The sequence below is a fragment of the Apium graveolens genome, chromosome 1, assembly GCF_009905375.1.
Source record: "Apium graveolens cultivar Ventura chromosome 1, ASM990537v1, whole genome shotgun sequence".
Classification (NCBI taxonomy): Eukaryota; Viridiplantae; Streptophyta; class Magnoliopsida; order Apiales; family Apiaceae; genus Apium; species Apium graveolens.
In genome coordinates, this window is record NC_133647.1 from 200,856,624 (window position 1) to 200,876,363 (window position 19,740).

The window sequence follows — 19,740 nt, forward strand, 5'->3', positions numbered from 1 at the left end:
TATATATATATATATTATATTGTGGTGCGGTTTGAACCGTATTTCAGAAATTTAAAACCACAACACGCACCGCACCGCGTGGTTTATTAAAAATTAAAACTGCAACCGCACCACGAAAATTAAAAACCGCGTTTTACGGTGCGGATTGGTGCGGTGCGGACGGTTTTTGTGGTTTGTGTGGTTTTCTACTCACCCCTACATAATTTAGTCGAAAAGTGTAAAAATATATATTAATTGAAAAATTGTTCAACGCAAATTGTTTTAAGTTAAAATAGAAAGTTCTATTCACCAATTTTAATTTGACTGCAATCACTCTATTAATCTCTCAAAGAAAAAATATTAGAGGATTACATAACTAATATAGAATCCCCAAGTTATGAGTACTTGTGTTGTATCGGAGCAGGGGGATTTAAATTACTAGAGTTTGATATGCATGTGTGAGAGAATAAAAATATAAAGTTGGGATCGGTGGAGAGTGTAATTTGAGGCGAGTCGTTCTATTTATTCATTATTTTAAGTCTTTTGAGCTACTTGTTTAAGTTAAATGAGTTCAAATTTTTGACCGAACGGATCGAGTTAATTAATCCACGAATTATAGGATTGAGTTTAAACGAGTTAATAGGTTTGCAATCAAAAATATTTAAAAGATACCAAAATTAACTAATTTTCAAAATTTAAATAATTAAAAATAAAGTTTAATAATAATTTATCTCAAAGTATTAACGAGTTCGAATTTCAAGTCGAAATGAGTCCGTATTACGAGTTTGATCGGTATTACAAGTTCGAGTTAAGTTTTAATCGAGATCGGCACACTCTCGGTGTGGTTTGTTCAATAAATTGAGCTCGAAATTAAAATTCAAGCCGAGTCGAGCTCCAACAGTCCGATGGAATAGTAGCCCTACTTGGTAGCTGATTCCCTTGTACAACACTCCATGAACAATTCATTGTGGAAGACAGAAATCATGAACGAGACAAGGAACAAACCCCCGAGTCGACCCCCCACAGGTAAAGAAGACAAAGAAAGGAAAACTTGACCGACTTGGGGTTCAAGGAGGAAGAGTATCTCTCAAATTATTAAATCCTATGTCAAATACAAGCAGACTTGTCATATTTTGGATTGACAGAGAAGTTTGCCTTGAAACTTGTTGTGCAAGTTTATATAACTGAGAAATACCCGGGAACCCAAAAAATCTGGAATAAGTTTAAATAACTTATTCATGACATCAAGTCCCTCTAGTCCTGACAAATTCCCTGGGCACCCCGGAGCTCACCAGAAATTTTAGTGTTAGAGAGAAGCAACCTATACAGGGATGTTAAATTGCATATATATGCAGAAAAGTCGCTTGATTAATGGTTATTTGGGAGATCTAATGAAGACATTATTTGGAAGTTGGAATGAATGAGGGTCGTGGCAGGTAAATGTCATTATGAGATAGATCAACTTCATAAGCATGAGATAGGAGGCTCACAAACCAATCAGCTGGGATGGTATCCGGTAAGCTTGTATTTCTCATCATTATGTATTGTATATTTTTCTGTGTTAGCAGCCACGAAGGGATGTGGATGTCATTATTAGTGGAAGACTGAAAATGAGAACGAAATATCGGTCTTCCACAGCAAAGAATATAGTGGAGTCTATTGTTATGCACAAAAGTCTGAAAGTGAAAACAGAGTCCGGTCTGAAATAATAGAGATTGATATGTGTGCGCGCACGAGAGACCATAACATAAAAAATTTGATAGGTTCGAGTTCGGCTCAAAAGCTCGAATAGATTTTACCAAATATTAATAAAAACTCAAAATATTTTCAAGCGAACCCTATGGAGCCAACAATATTTGTAAGAGAAACCCGAGATTTATCAAATTTGCGATATTTTCATAATTCTCGGCAGACCGAATGAGGCTAGTTGGCCCAATTCCTCAAATCTCCCACAAGCGAGCATGAAATTTATTAGCTGCTAGACAATTTATTGAGAGCACCAAGTCTCTCGGATTTAACTTGTTAAATACCAGCTGATTATTGATAAATGACCCACAAAAGAGGATAACAGTTGATGTTGCTCTCAATCATCACCGAGTTATTAAACACCTATTGTTCCATCAAATAAAACAACATATAACTACGAAAAGGCAACACATCAAGAATGGATGATATATTTCACCACGTATGTAGAAGGTGATGTAGTACTTTCTATGGCAAACAATGACAAAGTATCGATCATAAGATAAACATAAAATAATGTTATACCCAAAATTTGGCATTGGATCAATGCGGGTCAAATGCGGGCTAATTGCAGTCAAACTCGGTGTTGCATTGTAAAAGGTTAGGACGCGTCCAGGCACACAGGACGCGCCCAACGTTGAGGAGATGTTTTATGGAAGATGGTTTGATAATAAGGAAGTTTGGGAGCACATGGTTAGGGTAGAACGCGCCCAAATATTGTGGAAGCGTCCACCATGGTGAATGTGTCCAGTAGTTGTGGTCTTTTGACAATATAAGCTGGAGTACGTGCCTGTCCTGCTCAGGACGCGTCCTGCCATTGTGGAAGATAGTAAAAGGAAAATATTAGGGAGGCGATACAGACATCATGGAGGTGAGGACGCGCGCAACGGCTTAGGACGCGTCCTGTGTTTGGTCTATACACACTCTCAAATGGTGACCTCAGGACAAAAGTATGCATGGAGAGGAGGAATGGATGGCTATCTTTACTAACGTTTTTGTTGCAGGTACTCTTTGAAAAATTCCTTCCTTGAGACGGTCAAGGAGGGGGATGTCCGTGAAAAGCTTGAAGGCCTCCAGGGGTATGCCTGATGATTGAAGGCCTCCTCCTGTATTCAACGGGTGTCCTCATTGGGGATGTGGGGTTAATATTGGTGTGTGCTTTGGGAACTCTGTTCTTGTATTCAATGGGTGTCCTCGTTGGGGAACTTTGGAGTCATCCTGCGCCTTGCACCCAAGAGCTTGGGATCACCTGTCCTGTTATCTGGTGGGTTATCCTCATTCGGGGGACAGGGATGCGTCCGGCACTTGGGGTGAACCGTGGATATACCTGCGTCTGTAAATCAAGGGAGATAACTGTAGCGGAGTGTTATCCTTGCGCAGAGAGATGCACTATCCTTGAAGTCCTACGATTACGGACGATCCTTGGACCTTTGCAGTTGGGCCTCATAGTTGGACATTCCTAAAGCTAGCGGAAGATGGATTCTGGATGGGCTTCTACCGGGCCTAGGAATAAGAAGTCTAAGCCCATTAGATTTCTTGTTCCCCAAGAACTATGTCAGGCTTGATCCCTATACAAAGGGTACGTAGGCACATTGAGAGGGGTAAGAAGTTGAGAGCTGAAAAGGAGCCACCACTTGCCCTAATCAATCTCAGCCACTAATTAACACACAATTACCACACACCACTTAATTTTCCGGCGAAGAACCACCGTCATAGATCTTTATTCCAGTGAGAAACCTCAAACTTTATTGTTACCAGATTCCTCCGTCAACAAATTGGCGCTAGAAGGAGGGGTGCTGATTAAGATCGTAATCTTGGGAGGAAAAGATGTCTTACAATCATGATGGAAGTTCTTATGATGGAAGTGATAGCAGATCTGAAGGAGAAGGCGAGTGAGGCTACACTCGCCATGAACCCTACATGCCCAGAAACATGGCAGATCCCCCGAGAGCTCCAGATGTGGGAGGAACACCTCCAGTTCTCATCAACAACGGTGATATCTTAGAGCAGTTATACCGCATGGGGGATACACTTAACAGTTTTCAGTTAAGGCTGAATATAGTGGAGCGTCGCAGGACGAGGAGGGGTCGTCGTTTTCCCCGTCGTGGTCAAGCCGTGGGGAAAGCACCCGTAGTTGAGGGGGATGCCCATGCCAGTGAAGAAAGTCCGCGAATCACTCAGCGGCGTTTGGAGTATTCAGATGATGTAGAACCCATTGTGGAGCTTGTCGATGAGGACACGGACGGTAGAGCGAGGCCTCGTCCCGGCAATCAAGAAACGCCACATCCACACAGGTCTGGGCGTACAATGGACGAGCATCGTCGTGCGGAAAATATCCAAAACCCATAGGAGTAAAGAAGAGATTTTTCGACCTTGAAGAGAAGGCTTGGCATAAGGTTGGGAGACGACGATTTGAGAATGCTGTTGGTGAAATGGCTGAAAGAAAGAAACGCTGGAGACACGAGACCCCGTGATACAAAGCGTGTGCCCCCTACAGACCCATGGGATGATATGACGTGACACCGCGAGCACGAGCGTGCCCCTCCGCGAGGAAGGTTTAGAAATTATGGTCGAGGCTATCAGGGGAATGGACGAGGAAGGATGGGGTATCATCATACAAGGGTGCCATACAAGGGAAGATGAGATGGTGCGCCCTCTATTGGAGAACCCCTTGTCATTGTCCATATAGCCTCCCACAGTGTTACGGGAAATGGAACCAGGAAGCGTCCTCATGACCAGGACGGCGCACAAGGTCAAGAAAGGTTGAAAAACAATGATGAGATACCACACCACAGTCAGGAGGAACTTCATGCGCAAGGGAATGCTCAAAATTAAGATGAAAACATACCACAGTCGCAGCCTCAGGGCGAGGGGTGGCAAGATCCACCGGTACACCCGGGGGGTAACCAAGGGGAACAACCCAACGTCCAAACCATTCCTGGGGTAGGGACGTTCAACTTGAATGATCTTAAAAGGTTACTCAACCATCATCTTGAAGGAGGTAGGGTACCAGCGACTGCGCAAGCTCCTTCCCCTTTTGCTGCTATTGTGAGGGAGGCGCAATTGCCGGCAGGATACAGGAACACCACCAATGACTTGCATTTTTATGGGAACTCTGACCCTGTGGAATTTCTGGGGCGTTTCAACATTGAGATGGATGTATATCAATTACCTGACTTGGATCGATGCCATCTCCTGGCGACCACTTTTAGAGAGGGCGCTCAGCAATGGTTTCAAAAACTTGGTCCTGGGGTGATCATATCTTGAGAACAGATGAAAACCTTGTTCCTAACTCAGTTTCAAGCTGCGGTGAAGTATACACCGCCAGTTACCACGCTGGCCAATGTGAAACAGAAAGAGGGGGAAAGCTTGACCTCATACTTTAAAAGGTTCAATGCAGAGTCTACTTTGGTGAGGGGCGCAACTGAAGAAATACTGAAAATACTTCTTATAGCTGGTTTGCGTGTGGGAACAGATTTCTGGAAGCACCTGCAAGGGAAGGACCCTGTGTTATTAGCTAATGTACTTGCGCAGGAGGAATCATTCAAAGCGATTGAGCAGTCGCTTGCAGAAACAAAGAAGAATGATAACACCCACAACTCCAAGGGGCGAGCCAAGAAAAGAGATAGATCCCTGAGCCCGCATTATAGGCGAAATGCCAGGATCCCTAATAGGGTGAACACCGTGAATACGCGGAAAGAATGGAGCCCGCCATCGAACTATAAAAGGAGGGTAAGTAACTACACTCCACTGGCAGCGTCCATTGATCATATCTTCGAGGTGAATAAGGATAGAGGAATCTTCAAGTAACCAGACCGTCTGACTTCATGGCAGAGTAAAGATAAGAAGAAGTATTGTGATTACTATGAGTCTACCGGTCATGACACCCATGAGTGTCGTCACCTGAAAGATGAAATTGAAGAATTGATCAAGGTGGGATACCCGGGAGAATGGATTGACAAGGTGAAACGACGCAGGGGGAATGATGACAAGGGGAAAGATGAAAGGCATCCCCCACGGGAAGAGGACGCAGAAAAGATAGCGGAGGTTAAGTTCCAAATGGCTAGTAGTATCAGGGCAATTTTTGGAGGACACCCATTTGTCGGTGATAGTAATCGTGCATTGGAAAGAAATGCAAGAGAAGCACGACACCCGCCACTCACCAACATTCATAGTTTGGAAGATAGACCTCTAAAAATATTCAAAGGGGAATCAGCTGATATTATGTTCAGGGAGAGAGAGTCAAGATGGGTACATCATCCCTATAATGATGCCCTGGTAATAACTATGCTTATTGGGGCAATGAACGTGCATCGAGTCTTCTTGGACAATGGGAGCTCTGCGAACATCCTGTATTACAGCACGTACAAAAAATTGGGTTTCCCGAATAGCGACATGTATTTTGAAGATGCACACGTCTATGGCTTTACTGGAGAAGTAGTGAGAGTTATGGGTTCGGTTAGGCTTCCCGTCACACTTGGGGAAGGAGCTATGTCTGTCACTCAAATGATAGATTTCAAAGTGCTGGATCAGGACTCTGCGCACAACATGTTGGTGGGCAGACCTTGGTTGCGGGCATTCAGGGTGATAACCTCGATACATCACTTGATGATAAAGTTCCCAACACCTAACGGAGTGAGAAGTCTGAAAGGGTCGCAATACGAGTCACGCAACTGCTATCACAAGGCTGTTAAGGAATTTTGCAGGAGAAGACACGAGGGAAAAGGTCTTCCATTCGAGGGTGCAGAGGACATTCTATAACGACTCGTGTATTTTTTTGAATTATTTAATGTGCAATTATGGAAATTATTAAATAAATAAAATATGTGTGTTGGTTTTGACCGCTATGTGTTGTTTGATTATTATCTATATGTGATTTATAGTGTACCGGGTTGTCCGCGCGATTAATTATGGGATCGTATTGAATTGTTTTCACTTTCAAAAGTGGATTTATTGCAAATTTATTTGCATAAATATTGGAAATATTTCTAAAATTGTTTTTATGATTTTACAATTATAATATTTATTTTTGGGATTTTATAAAATTTAGAAATCAATATTTCATAATTATTTAGCCCTGTATGATTTTCTGATTGTATTTATTTGTAAAAATATGTATTTAATTCTAGAATTCTTTAAAAATTATGAAATTCATATTTATTTAAGTTTGAACTATTCCGAGAATTTTAAAATTATTTCGGGAATTTTCGGAGTTAGTTTGACCCGCGCGTTGATTCGTTTAATTGATAAAAGCGGGTATAATGTGCATTTTAGGAATTGTTTTAAAATTTTGAAAATTACGTTTTTATAAATTTCGGGATGTTTCTAACATTTTAAGACTATTTCCGTGATTTTCTGAATTTATTTTAAATGCAGCTCGGTTCGTTAACTGTAAATGCGGGTATAAGTTGCGTTTCAAAATTTATTTTAAAAAAATTACGAAATTTACATTTTATTAACTTCGAGATATTTCTATCATTTTAAAATTAATTTGAAATTTTTGGTTACTATTAAATCATACTTTATTTCGTTATATCAAATAAATCGTTACGAAAATGGGGATATACAGAGAAGCACTACACGTGTCAGGTTTTTAGCACTTCAATTGATATGTGGCTACTGTGAATTTATTGCTGGGAATAAAATAAAAGCAAAAGCAAAACACAAACACACAGCATCACAGCACCGTCTTCTTTCTTTCCTTGGTGGTATCAACCTTGCGGGGTTTCGTTCTTTTTCTATTCTTGCTTATTTTTCTTGATTCCGGTTGGAATCAATTGGGCTTGCTCTCCTCTATATCATTCTACAGCCTTGTGTATGTATCTATGTGTGCGAGTGTGTGCAGGCCGAAACCTTTGTTCGGTGTTACTCTGTGTTCCGGTAAGCCGCTGGCTTGTTTCCGGCAAACTTCCCCTGTTCCGTTCTCTTTTGATCGAATAGTATTGATTATACATACATATGTATGTATGTGTTGATGGTTGTGTATTTCCCCATTTCCTGTTGGCAGTTCTGTGTTTCCAGCCGCCTTGGATTTTTCCGATTGTTTCTGTGTGGTTGCGCGTGCTTGTGCGCGTGTGTTGTTGGATTTTTAATTAATATAATTATTTTCTGCAGGTTTTGATTAATGTTCATGATATTAACTGTCTGCACGGAATTATTTTAAGGAATAATTGGTGAAATTTCCCGTTGGAAACCCGAGAATTAATCGGGTACCCGCGAAATTTTGCCGCCGTTCGCGATGACTCGTTACGAGCGAACGGTGGACCGTGATGATTATTATATGAGTCCTAATTTAATAAATAAATATAAAATGCGAATAATAAATAATAGTAGTATTGAATTGGCGTTTGGGAAATTGTGAATGTTGATTGTTGTGAGATTGATTATTGTTGGTTTGACGTCGTTGTGTTTCGACGGGTAGTCCGATAAACAAAGGAGACGCTGCCCGATTCCCGGGAAATCGAACTACGGAAACACGGGAACGTATCCAATGATTATTGGGACGTCGAGTGATTATATGTATATGTGTATATTTTATATATGAACTTGGCTGTACGATGTAATGAAATATTTTGCCAAATCGATAACCTGATTTCGTAAAATAAGGAGTATATATATATATAATTTCCGAAAATGAACACCGAACCGATTTTCGAGATTGTGAACCCTACTTGTACGTGTGTTATTATAATATATATAATTACGAGTCGGGTTTGAATATCGTTGGGTAAATTGGTATCGAGGGTATGTCAAGCATACCTAGACATCTAACATAGGGTATTTCGACCCTGTAGGTTATAGTCGGGAAATTGGAAGTGGACGATGGACTAAAGACAACCTAGTGGTCAGTCGACGAGCTCAATAGAGTTCCAACAAAAAACCTGAGTGTCGAAGTCGAATCTAATATGGTCTAGTGGTTGGACGTTAAAGCCTGAGCGGCAGAGTCGGCTCAGAGTTGGTCAGTAACAGTTGTAAAGCCCTGTGAGGCAAATACTTTCGAACTTTTCTTCAAAATATATCGCAATTATTTTCGAACTGTTTCATAACATGTCGCTCTTATTCAAAATAACTCTTGTTTTATATTGCAAGTGCTTTAAACTATTAAACCTTGAACCCTGATTTTCTTAATCTTGAGCCGTAAGCCTTATTCTTTGTAAACCATCCTATGTTGATCCTCAGATACCAAATCACACAAATATGATACTACTTCCCAAATGTATAACTACCAAACACCAAACACTGAAACAAAATTGTTTGAAAACACATAAACTTTTATACTTCAACCATTCTTTAAAACCTCAAAGAACTATACCTTGAAAAACCATTATTTGTCTAATACCTGATCCTTTTACAGGTTAAAAACCGTTTCTCGTACATACCTTGATATACCCTTATGATACTCATGAATCGCATTACGCTTTTGTACAAATGCTTTATCAATATTGATTATGATCTTGTTTATTAAATTACATTGTTTATTACACTGAATTATTTTAGAATTGGATAGTTTTCTTATGTGGACCAGATTCGTGGTCAGACCAGATTCGTGGTCGAATTAGGCCAATGTGTGCCTTGGATCCAGTAATTAGGGCAGTGCTGTGCTTTGCTCGGGGTTAATGCGTGACTGATCAGCAGCCTAACCTTGGTTTTATAACTTAAAATGAATATACAATTATAATGATTAGTTAAAAAGAAACTTGATTCATCTGAATCATCTCACTTGATCATTGTTTAACCTCAGTTTTCGTTATTATGACTTGCTGAGCTAGTTAGCTCACTCTTGCGAATCTTTTTATGTATTCTACAGTTAAAAAGGGATACGGTTGATAGCGAGGTTTTCCAGTTCGATGTACGAGCTAGGATTCCAGATTGAGTTGGATCGAGCTAGCAGAAGCTTATGGAGGTAGTGAGATAGTAAGATTGTAAGAATAATTTTATTTTCAGTTGTAAGTTAAATTAGTTGGGATTTGGTACGTTGTAATAAAAATTAAGGTTGTGGCTTGTTTTCATACTTAAACCTGTTGTGATCCATGGTTATATAGAGCAGGGTCATTGCAATTAATATTTCATATACAGGTTGATATATTGTGTTTGTGTTGTGGACCCCAAATTTCAGACCCGGGGTTTGGAGGGCGCCACACATTCATACAAAACCAAGTGGAGAGGTTCATGCCCACTATTTTATGGAAGGCCCAGGGGAAGAAGAAACCCATGCTACCGAGACCCCTGTTTTGATGTTAGGGAATGTTTTGAGGATCCGTAGTGTGGAAGAAGTTGTGGTGAACCATATAGAAGAAATCATGCAAAAGGAGGTTAACGGAGAAAAGTTGGAAGGAAGAAGTGAGATTTTGCAAAGCCTCGAAAGTAGCCTCAAGGTGGATGCTCCTCAAAAAGAGGACGCGCCCTTGAAGAGTAAAAATGGAATTGAGGTTGATGCTCCTCAAAACGAGGACGCGCCCTCCACACCTGCATTGTAAAAGACCATACCTTGTCCTGAGGTAGATGCTCCCCTACAGGGGGGACGCGCCCTCGGATGCAAGAATAGGCGTCGAGGACCCCCGAGACTTTGATTTTGATGTGGATCCCAGGATCCCTATGCCCGCTGAGAAAACGGGGTCGGCCGAAGACACAATATCGGTTTCGGTCGACAAGGGTGACCCAAGCAAGGTTTTGAAAGTGGGATCTCAGCTAAATGACGAAATGAAAGAAAGACTCACTCGTTTTCTGATTAAATCTCGATATCTTCGCATGGAGTCATTCGGATATGATAGGAATCGACCCCGGTGTAATGTGTCATCGGTTAAACATTTTCCCTAATTGCACGGGCTTACGAAAAAAGCGTCGCCCAGTGAGCTGGGAAAGAGCGATGACATTAAAAGAAGAGGTGGACCGACTGTTGGAAGTAGGGTTGATAAAAGAATCTTACTATCCCAAGTGGCTTGCAAATCCGGTGCTCGTAAAAAGGCCGAACGGGAAGAGGAGAAGGTGTGTAGACTTTACAGATCTCAACAAGGCATGTCCAAAGGATAGTTTTCCGCTCCCGCGAACTGACCAGTTGGTTGACGCAATGGCAGGGCATGCATTGCTAAGTTTCATGGATGCGTACTCCGGCTATAATCAAATTCCCATGTATGGTCCCGATCAAGAGCATACATCCTTCATCACTGATAGGGGGTTATATTGCTACATAGGAATGCCATTTGGATTGATTAACGCAGGTGCAACCTATTAGCGGTTGGTGAACATGATGTTCAAAAGACCAGATTGGGAGAACCATGGAAGTATATGTGGACGATATGTTGGTAAAATCTAAAGAGGCGAATGACCACATCGAGCACTTGATGAAAATGTTTAACATTCTAAGGAGGTTTCGCATGAAGTTGAATCCACAAAAATGCGTATTCGGTGTGGAGTAGGGCAAGTTTCTTGGAATCATTGTCAACCATAGGGAAATTGAAGCTAACCCCGCAAAGATCAAAGCACTTCTGGATATGAAATCACCCACCAATGTGAAACAAGTGCAAAGCTTAACTAGGAGGATCGCCGCGCTAAATCGATTTGTTTCTAAATCGTCCGACAGATGCAAGGAATTCTTTAAGGAGATTAAGTTGGCAGGGAAAGACTTTGTATGAACACCAGAATGTGAAGAGGTTTTTAGGAGGATCAAGGAACAACTGGGAAACCCTCCCATACTATCAAAACCATTAGAGGGAGAATTTCTAACACTGTACCTTGCAGTTTCTGAGTATTCAATCAACACTGTGTTGGTAAGAGAATAGGACGGGCAACAGTCACCAGTATACTACGTGAGCAAGCGATTGCACAATGCTGAAACCCGCTACACAAGCATGGACAAGCTGGTTTATGCCTTGATCCTTGCATCAAGGAAGTTACGTTCATACTTCCAGGCCCATAGAATTGAAGTCCGCACAACATATCCGTTGCGGCAAGTCCTTTACAGACCAGAATCATCCGGGAGATTGTTGAAGTGGGCTATGGAGTTGGGACAGTTTGACTTGGAATACATGCCCCGTACAACAATTAGAGGACAAGCCTTAGCCGACTTCTTGTTAGAATTTGATTTTACGGTTGATGATAAGGCCTTGGTAGTGATCCAGCCCCCTCATAATGAGGAACTTTTAGAAGAGTTCCCACATCCCTGGTGGATCTTGCATATGGATGGGGCGGTTAACAATGGGGGAGCAGGTGCGGGAATAGTACTTGTATCTCCCAGAAGCCATCATCTGATGAGTGCAATTCACTTCAAATTTTATGCAACGAATAATGATGCGGAGTATGAAGCATTGATTAATGGCCTAAAGATCGCCTTAGAAATGGGAGTGTGAAACCTAATTGCGAGGAGTGATTCAGAGTTAGTGGTTAACCAGGTGAATGGGGGGTTTCAAGCTCGAGGACCATGGACATAATTGTATTTGAGATGCACGCAGTGCCTGATTGAAAAGTTCAAAATTGTTAGGCTAGAATGTGTACCGTGGGAGAAGAACAGCAATGCGGATGCCCTGGAAAAAATGGGATCGCAGCAGGAGGTTGTGTTATTAGGATCTATACCCCTAGAGATCCAGGAGATTTCCAGCATCCCAGAGTTGTAGGCGATGCAAGTGGATGAGGCTCCTAAGGAAACGTGGATGACACCCATTCTTGCCTACATTCGCAAAGGAACACTCCCCAAGGATAAGTTCAAGGCTCGTCGACTTCGTTATGAGGCTCCAAGATATGTGGTGTACGATGAAGTTCTGTACAAGAGGGGCTTCAATCAACCGCTGCTCAAATGTGTCGATGAAGAAGAAGGAAATTATATACTAAGGGAGGTGCATGAAGGAATTTGTGGTAATCACTCGGGGGATAACTCGTTGGCAATGAAGGTTTTACGCCAAGGATATTATTGCCCTATGATGAAAGGAGATGCTGCGAAATTCGTCAGAGCATGTGATCGCAACCAGCGCTTTGCAAACTACTCATCTATGCCAGCGACACTCCTGAAATCTATGGTAAACCCGTGGCCCTTCGCCATGTGGGGAATTGATCTTATCGGAGAACTGCCCAAAGCTAAAGGGGATGTCAAGTATGTAGTGGTTGCGGTTGATTACTTTACTAAGTGGGCAGAAGCTATGCCATTGGCTACTATCACCACAAAGAAAATTAGAGATTTCGTCTTCAACTCCATCGTGTGCAGATTTGGAATCCCTTACAAACTTGTGTCTGACAACGAAAAGTAGTTTGACAGCAGGGATTTGCGACAGTTATGTGAGGATCTTAAAATCAAGAAGGATTTTGCAGCGGTCTATCATCCTCAAAGCAATGGGCAGACAGAGGTTGTGAATAAAATAATAAAGCATACCCTTAAGACCAAACTGAAAGAGCGCAAAGGGAATTGGCCTGAAGAACTCCCAAAAGTGATATGGTCCTACAACACCACCCCACGATCTACTACAGGAGAAACTCCGTTTATGCTGACTTACGGTTATGAAGTAATGGTCCCTGTGGAAGTTGGTTCAGGATCGCTTCGCAGAGATCGTTACACGGAGGAGGATGCAGAGGTTAATCAAAGGCTTCATTTGGATCTTTTGGAGGAAACGAGGGAAAATGCTCAGCTGAGACTTGTGGCATATGAACAATGTGCTGCAAGGGACTATAACAAGAAGGTAAAGGGGCAACTGCTGAAGGTAGGAGATTTGGTGCTCAGGAAGGTGATGCCAAACACAAAAAATCCTCAGCATGGAGTGTTTGGAGCTAATTGGGAAGGACCGTACAAGATAAAAGCAATCTTGTGGAAAGGGACTCATCACCTGGAGGATATGGAAGGAAAGCTGGTTTCGCAAGCGTGGAACGCGGAACATCTTCAAAAGTATTATCAATAAGGCGCGGCTTTGGCCCCTTACATAACTTTTCTATTATTATATACTTAGGGTTGTGCTCAGATTATAGGCTAGAAGTAATAAAATTCCTCCTAGCCTAGGGGGGTAGTGCATGTACTACTTACCTTGGAACTGGTTTAAGGATCATTTTTTTGAAAAAATTCCCCACAGAGCATAGTAGCCGTGGGACTGGTGCACTTTTTGATACCAGAGTGCATTATTGATAAAAACTTTGAAATTTTACAAAGGTTATTTACGTTTTTGGTTTGCATGATCGTATGATGCGTCCTAGCCACAGGACGCGCCTTGAGGAGTAGTTCTATACATATATTGGTAGAAGCAGTGACTGGTAAAGGGAACAACAAAACTCAAGTAAAAATAAAACTAAGACGCGTCTTGTGACTAAGGACGCGCCCAACTAATCATGGTTGATGCTTTTTTAATTTTGTGTTCTAATTTTGGCATTCCATAACTAGAAATTTGAAAGTGTCTTCAAGAAGGACGCGTCCAGTCTGAAAAATTAAAAATATCTTTTGAAACAAATGGTAGACACGCCAAGACACCAGGACGCGCCCCTCATGCTTTTTGCCTTATCTAAATACACAAGTGCAGCATGATAACACGCTCATTAAGAATATACAATCTAGACAATTCAAAAACAAAATAAACATGGACGCGTCCAACTAAAGAGGACGCACCCATTAGGGACATCTATTTGACATGTAATAGTAGAGAGAATAACAATAAGATTTCAAACATCATAAAAAGTGTAAGCAAACGGAGTTCAAAGATAACCATTACAATTTGCAAGGCTTCGAGGGGCCCGTGCCCTTAAAGTAGTTTAGATAAAACTGCATGAGTAAACATAAGACGCGCCCTAAGTAGGAGGCGCGTCATGGGGCTTGTCCTGGTTGTCTGGAGGAGGAGGCTGAGTCTGAAGTGGAGAAGGTGCTGGGGACGCTTCATCTTCTTCCAAGCCAAGGATAATTCTCTTGTTTCTGATGGAGTCTGCAGCCCTGATACTGAAGTCATTTACCCACTTCTGGGTGTCTTCATCAAACTTAAAAAAGGTGTATTCTGGGTCATTGGCTATGAACCTAGAACACCACTCTTCGAACCCGGCTGCAAAACCATTCTGATATATCAGCTTCTTCTCCTCCTTCCATCCATTCAGTCTGTCATCGTTCAGAGTGTCATGCTCCAGCTACAATGTGGAATTCATAGAAATTATATCCTCCATGGCCTTTTCTGTAGAGGTGACATTGCCTTTCAGCACCGCTTTCTCACCTTCAAGATGCGTCCTATCCTCTTGCAGGCGCTTGATCTTGGCATCTTTATTTTGGGCGAGCAAATTGATGTACTTTTCCAAGGATTTGATCTTGTCTTCAGCCTGGCTCTTAGCAGTGTCAGTGACAGCAAGACGCGCCCTGAGTCTAGTAGCCATGTTGGCACTTTGTCTGGCGTACAAATGAAGCTCCGCCGCAGCCCTCACCATGGCTTTTTCTGTTTGTTCCTCTGTACTGAACGACCAGCCTCGAACTTCATCTTCAGTAAAATCTCCAGCTGAGGACGCGCCCAAATATCGGAGAACAAAGGATTGCTCATCTGGCACTATTTTTTGACGCTTTGAGGACGCGTCCTCCTTCTCAGGGATGTCCGACACCATAGTGTCAATGATTTTTGGTGGAGGGGAAGGAATCATAGTAGGAGTAGGGTCCTTAGCCTTTGGATCATATTTCACATGAGCCTGCTTCCTGGCTCTCAGCTTTTTAGAAGCCCCAATGGCAAATCCCTTAGGAAGAGAAGTCATATATGTGACATGAATAGAATCAAAAGTGTCAGTCATGGATACATCAAGATAAGAGGACGCGTTCTCATAGAAAGACGCGTCAAAAGCATAGTACAAAGGCATGTAATGCATGAAAATATGTCAGATAAAATGTATGCAAAGACATGAAGAATGCATGTATCTATGACAAACAGAGCAACGATGACGCGTCCTAACATATAGCGCGTCCTACTTGAGGACACATTGACTGCAATGTGGATTATGAGAATAGTATAAGTGACAAACTAACAACAGAAGAGGACGCACCCCAGGGCTAAGACGCGTACAAAACCCGAAAACAAAGGTGTAGGAAACGTCCATGAATCAAGTTAAGTTGCGCGTGTAAGAGGAAGGACAAATATATTACGCGTTCTAAGAATTTTGGTGAAATGGTATTTTTAAAATGAGAAGTTAAATCTATAGCTTTGGACGCGTCCAAAGATACATGACGCGTCCTCTCTCACATGTACTTACCTCATTCAAAATCAAATTGCTTACTGGTATCAATCTCAATCACTTCTGTGGCACTGAGACCCCTAGCCTTTTCTAAGGCTATAAGTACAGGTTTCCCATTGTGAAACTCGCGTAATTTGTAGGTAGAACCAACCCGGGCAGACAACACGCCTACTAGTTTGAGGTTGTCTTCAGTGATCATGTCCTTGAGGTTGAAGTGTTTCTCAGCATACTGGAGTACTTTCTCTGCTCTCTTTTTTCTTTTGCCTGTTAATTCCTTTTGAACTCTTTTGTCTAAAGAGGAAAAAATGAGGACTCATTAAGGGAGACGAAAATTTTGAAAAAAACAGGATGCGTCCAGAATAAGAGGATGCGTCAAGATTATGAGGACGTGGTTTGGAAATCACTTACTTGGTTCTAAGTTGAAGCGAACCCGAGCTCTCTTGACATCGTAGATGTAGAAGAAAGGTTCCTTCCAATCCCTCTCGTGGCTGATTTTGCCTTCATTGAATCCTTTGTTGTTCAACCATTTGTTGACTATAAAGAAATGGTAGCCAGGGATGGATTTTCTGATGCTGTAGAAGAAGCTGAATTCCTTCATGGAGGGCGCGCCTAGTCCAAGATTGTGGTACATGATGTACAAAGCCCATGCTAGTTTGTACGAGTTTGGAGATAATTGAACCGGGGCAACGTCGTATCACTTCAAAATCTTTTTGATGTACGGGTGCAAGGGCGCGCCCACACCTAAGGAGATAAGTTTTGGGGTTAGGACCATCCTGGGAATTCTCAGGTTTTCCATATTAAAGATATGGGGCCTTATCATCCTGAGAGGACACGCCCAAATGCCCTCCATATCATAATATTTCATGTGCCACTGGATTTCCAAATCGGTTGCAGTGGAGTCAAGGGCTACCCAAGCTAGCTTGCTTTCTTTTTTCCTCCGGGCATTTTTCTCTGGTTCTGTTAGAGCACCAAGCTTTGCCCAATCACAATCCACTTCAACATCTAAGGGTTCCTAATGTTCAAGGGGATGATTGGATTCCTGAGGGGACACATGATATACATCAGGGTCAGGAACCCTCTTTTCGAATTCATTTACGCTAAGAGGGGACGCGTCTTGAAAAGCTGACGCGTTCTGAGAAACTGACGTGTCCTGAGTAGGAGACGCGTCCTCATCTGAAACAATCATGCGCAGGGGCTGTTGGTTGGTTGTGGGTATAATCTCATCATCCGTCCAATCTTCGATGTCAGCCCTATTGAGAATTGGAGTTCTTTTTCGTTTGAATCCTTTCTTTTTCATTCTAGAGCTTATGGGGACGTGATCCATAGAATCGGAACTTGAATCAGACATTATAGAAACCTTTGGTTTGAGAGATTCAAAGACGCGTGTTTCTGCTTCAAGAAAGGAACTCATTCTATAAAATTCAGGAAGTTCGGGTTTGAAATAGATTGAATGTGGGGAGTAGATCCCAAGGCGTTTGTTGAGAACTTTGAATGGATGGAAAGGTGATGAAGATGACGTGTCCTCCAGCTGAAATAAGAAGGAAGAAGATCTTGAGGACGCGTCCATGTTTATAAAAATATATACTGAAAATATGTAAAAGACAGCAAGGGCGAAGGAATGATTGTGAGGACGCGTCCTAAACGTCTATCGCAGAAAATATGCCAAGGTGACGCGTCCTAGGTGAACAAGTGCGTCTATATAATTCTTTGATTGAAACAACTTAAATTGTGGTAAAAAGGACGCGCCCTGGGCGGTAGACGCGTCCATAATGATGGGAATAAAGCAGAAGTTGGAACGATTGTGGTCAATTTAGGGAAATTCAATTAAAAACCCTAGAAACGTTTACTCCAGAATCAAACAAGCAAAATAAGGGGTTTTATGATATATATACATATATACATACATGGGGAAAATAAGAACAGTTCATAAAAAAGAAAGGTATATGAAAGGTCTCCTACTTATTATGACCGATTTACTCGACCAAATGAAGAAATAAAAGAAGATTCACGTACCTCGTAAGTTGGGGGTTGGATTAAGCTAGAGAAATTAGGAAATGGCCGGTGGAATCGTCGGATTTTCGGATTTAGCTTCTTGCAGCGGCGGTAATAGCGGTTTTGGAGAGAGAGAAAAAGTGAAGTAATATTGTGGGTTGGGGAAGATATTTATAGAAAGAGATGGCTGACGTGTACAAGACAGCTGTCATGCAACGATCGATCTTGAATGACTAAAGGATTGACGCGTCCAGGAAATAGGACGCATCCTCGTGGGTCCATACAAATTTTAGAGATGATTTTCATCTTTATCTAGTTGAAGGTTCTAGAGATGAAATTGAATATCAATACCAATATTGTTTTATTATTGAGGATGATCCAAAAACTTTTAGTGAAGCTATGACATCAAGGGATGTTGCATTCTGGAAAGAAGCTATCCAGGATGAGATGGATTCTATCATGAATAATAATACATGGAAATTGAGTGATCTGCCCCATGGCTGTAAAGCATTGGGAAATATATGGATCTTCAAAAGGAAAATGAAGGTGGATGGTACAATAGATAAGTTTAAAGCTAGATTGGTTATCCAAGGCTTTAGACAAAAAGAAGGGATTGATTATTTTGATACTTATGCTCCTGTTGCTAGGACTTCTACTATTAGGTTGTTAATAGCACTTACTGCTATACACAACCTTGTCATTCATCAAATGGATGTGAAAACTGCATTCTTGAATGGTGAGTTAGATGAAGAGATTTATATGAAACAACCCGAAGGGTTTGTTATGCCTGGTTATGAAAACAAGGTGGGTAAGTTGAAGAAATCACTTCATGGTTTAAAACAAGCACCGAAGGATTGACATGATAAATTTGATAATGTGGTCTTGTCTAATAGTTATTTTCTTAACCAAGCAGACAAGTGTGTATATAGCAAATTTGATGCTTCTGGTAAAGGAGTTATAATTTGTTTATATGTGGATGACATGTTGATTTTTGGTACTGACCAAAATCAAGTAAATAAAACAAAAAGGTTCTTGTCATCTAATTTTGATATGAAAGACATGGGGGAGGCTGAGGTGATTCTTGGAATAAAGATCAAGCGTGAGAAAAATGGTATTTCAATTTCTCAATCTCTTTATATTGAGAAGATTTTGAAAAGATTTAACTTTAAGGATTGTTCTCTTGTTAGCACTCCTCTTGATCCCAGTATTAAACTCCTACCTAATAAGGGTGTGGCAGTATTTCAACTTGAATACTCAAGGGCTATTGGTAGTCTTACGTATGCCATGATAAGCACTAGGCCGGATATTACCTATGTTGTTGGAAAACTTATTAGGTATACAAGCAAACCAAGTTCACATCATTGGAAAACCTTAAGTCGAGTGTTCAAGTACTTGAAAGGAACCATGAATTATGGTTTGATATATACTGGATTTCCTTCGGTTATTGAATGTCATTCAAATGCAAGTTGAATTTCCAACGATAAAATCTGAATTTGTGGCATTATCAGCGGCTGGTAAAGAAGCTGAATGGCTAAGAAATCTTATTTATGAGATTCCATTGTGGCTTAAACCGATATCACCCATATCTATCAGATGTGATAGTGAGTCTGCCTTGGCTAATACTTATAAACAAGTGTTCAAAGGCAAGTCTAGACACTTAGGTGTTAGACACAGCATGATTCGTGAGCTTATCACGCATGGTGTTTTATCAGTGGAGTTTATAAGAACTCAACATAATTTAGCCGATCATCTAACCAAAGGGTTGAGTAGAGATCTTGTGCACAAGTCGGCTGTGGAGATGGGATTGAAGTCCATCTAAAAGTCTCTCATGTTGAGAAACCCAATTCTCACCTAATATTACATTAG

General features: G+C 41.4%; 2 protein-coding genes across 2 annotated transcripts; both read left to right on the plus strand.

Annotated features, from left to right (window-relative positions):
- The first annotated feature begins 4,288 nt into the window (after window positions 1-4,288).
- LOC141716962 (uncharacterized) lies at window positions 4,289-6,483 on the plus strand. The gene is made up of 4 exons (XM_074519105.1): window positions 4,289-4,369; window positions 4,576-4,974; window positions 5,020-5,454; window positions 5,557-6,483. Exons 1-4 carry the CDS (start codon window positions 4,289-4,291, stop codon window positions 6,481-6,483), a joined length of 1,842 nt encoding a protein of 613 aa, XP_074375206.1.
- Window positions 6,484-10,486: 4,003 nt separating this feature from the next.
- Window positions 10,487-12,332, plus strand: LOC141716974 (uncharacterized). The gene is made up of 5 exons (XM_074519113.1): window positions 10,487-10,851; window positions 10,941-11,024; window positions 11,171-11,348; window positions 11,502-12,062; window positions 12,171-12,332. Exons 1-5 carry the CDS (start codon window positions 10,487-10,489, stop codon window positions 12,330-12,332), a joined length of 1,350 nt encoding a protein of 449 aa, XP_074375214.1.
- Window positions 12,333-19,740: the final 7,408 nt, after the last annotated feature.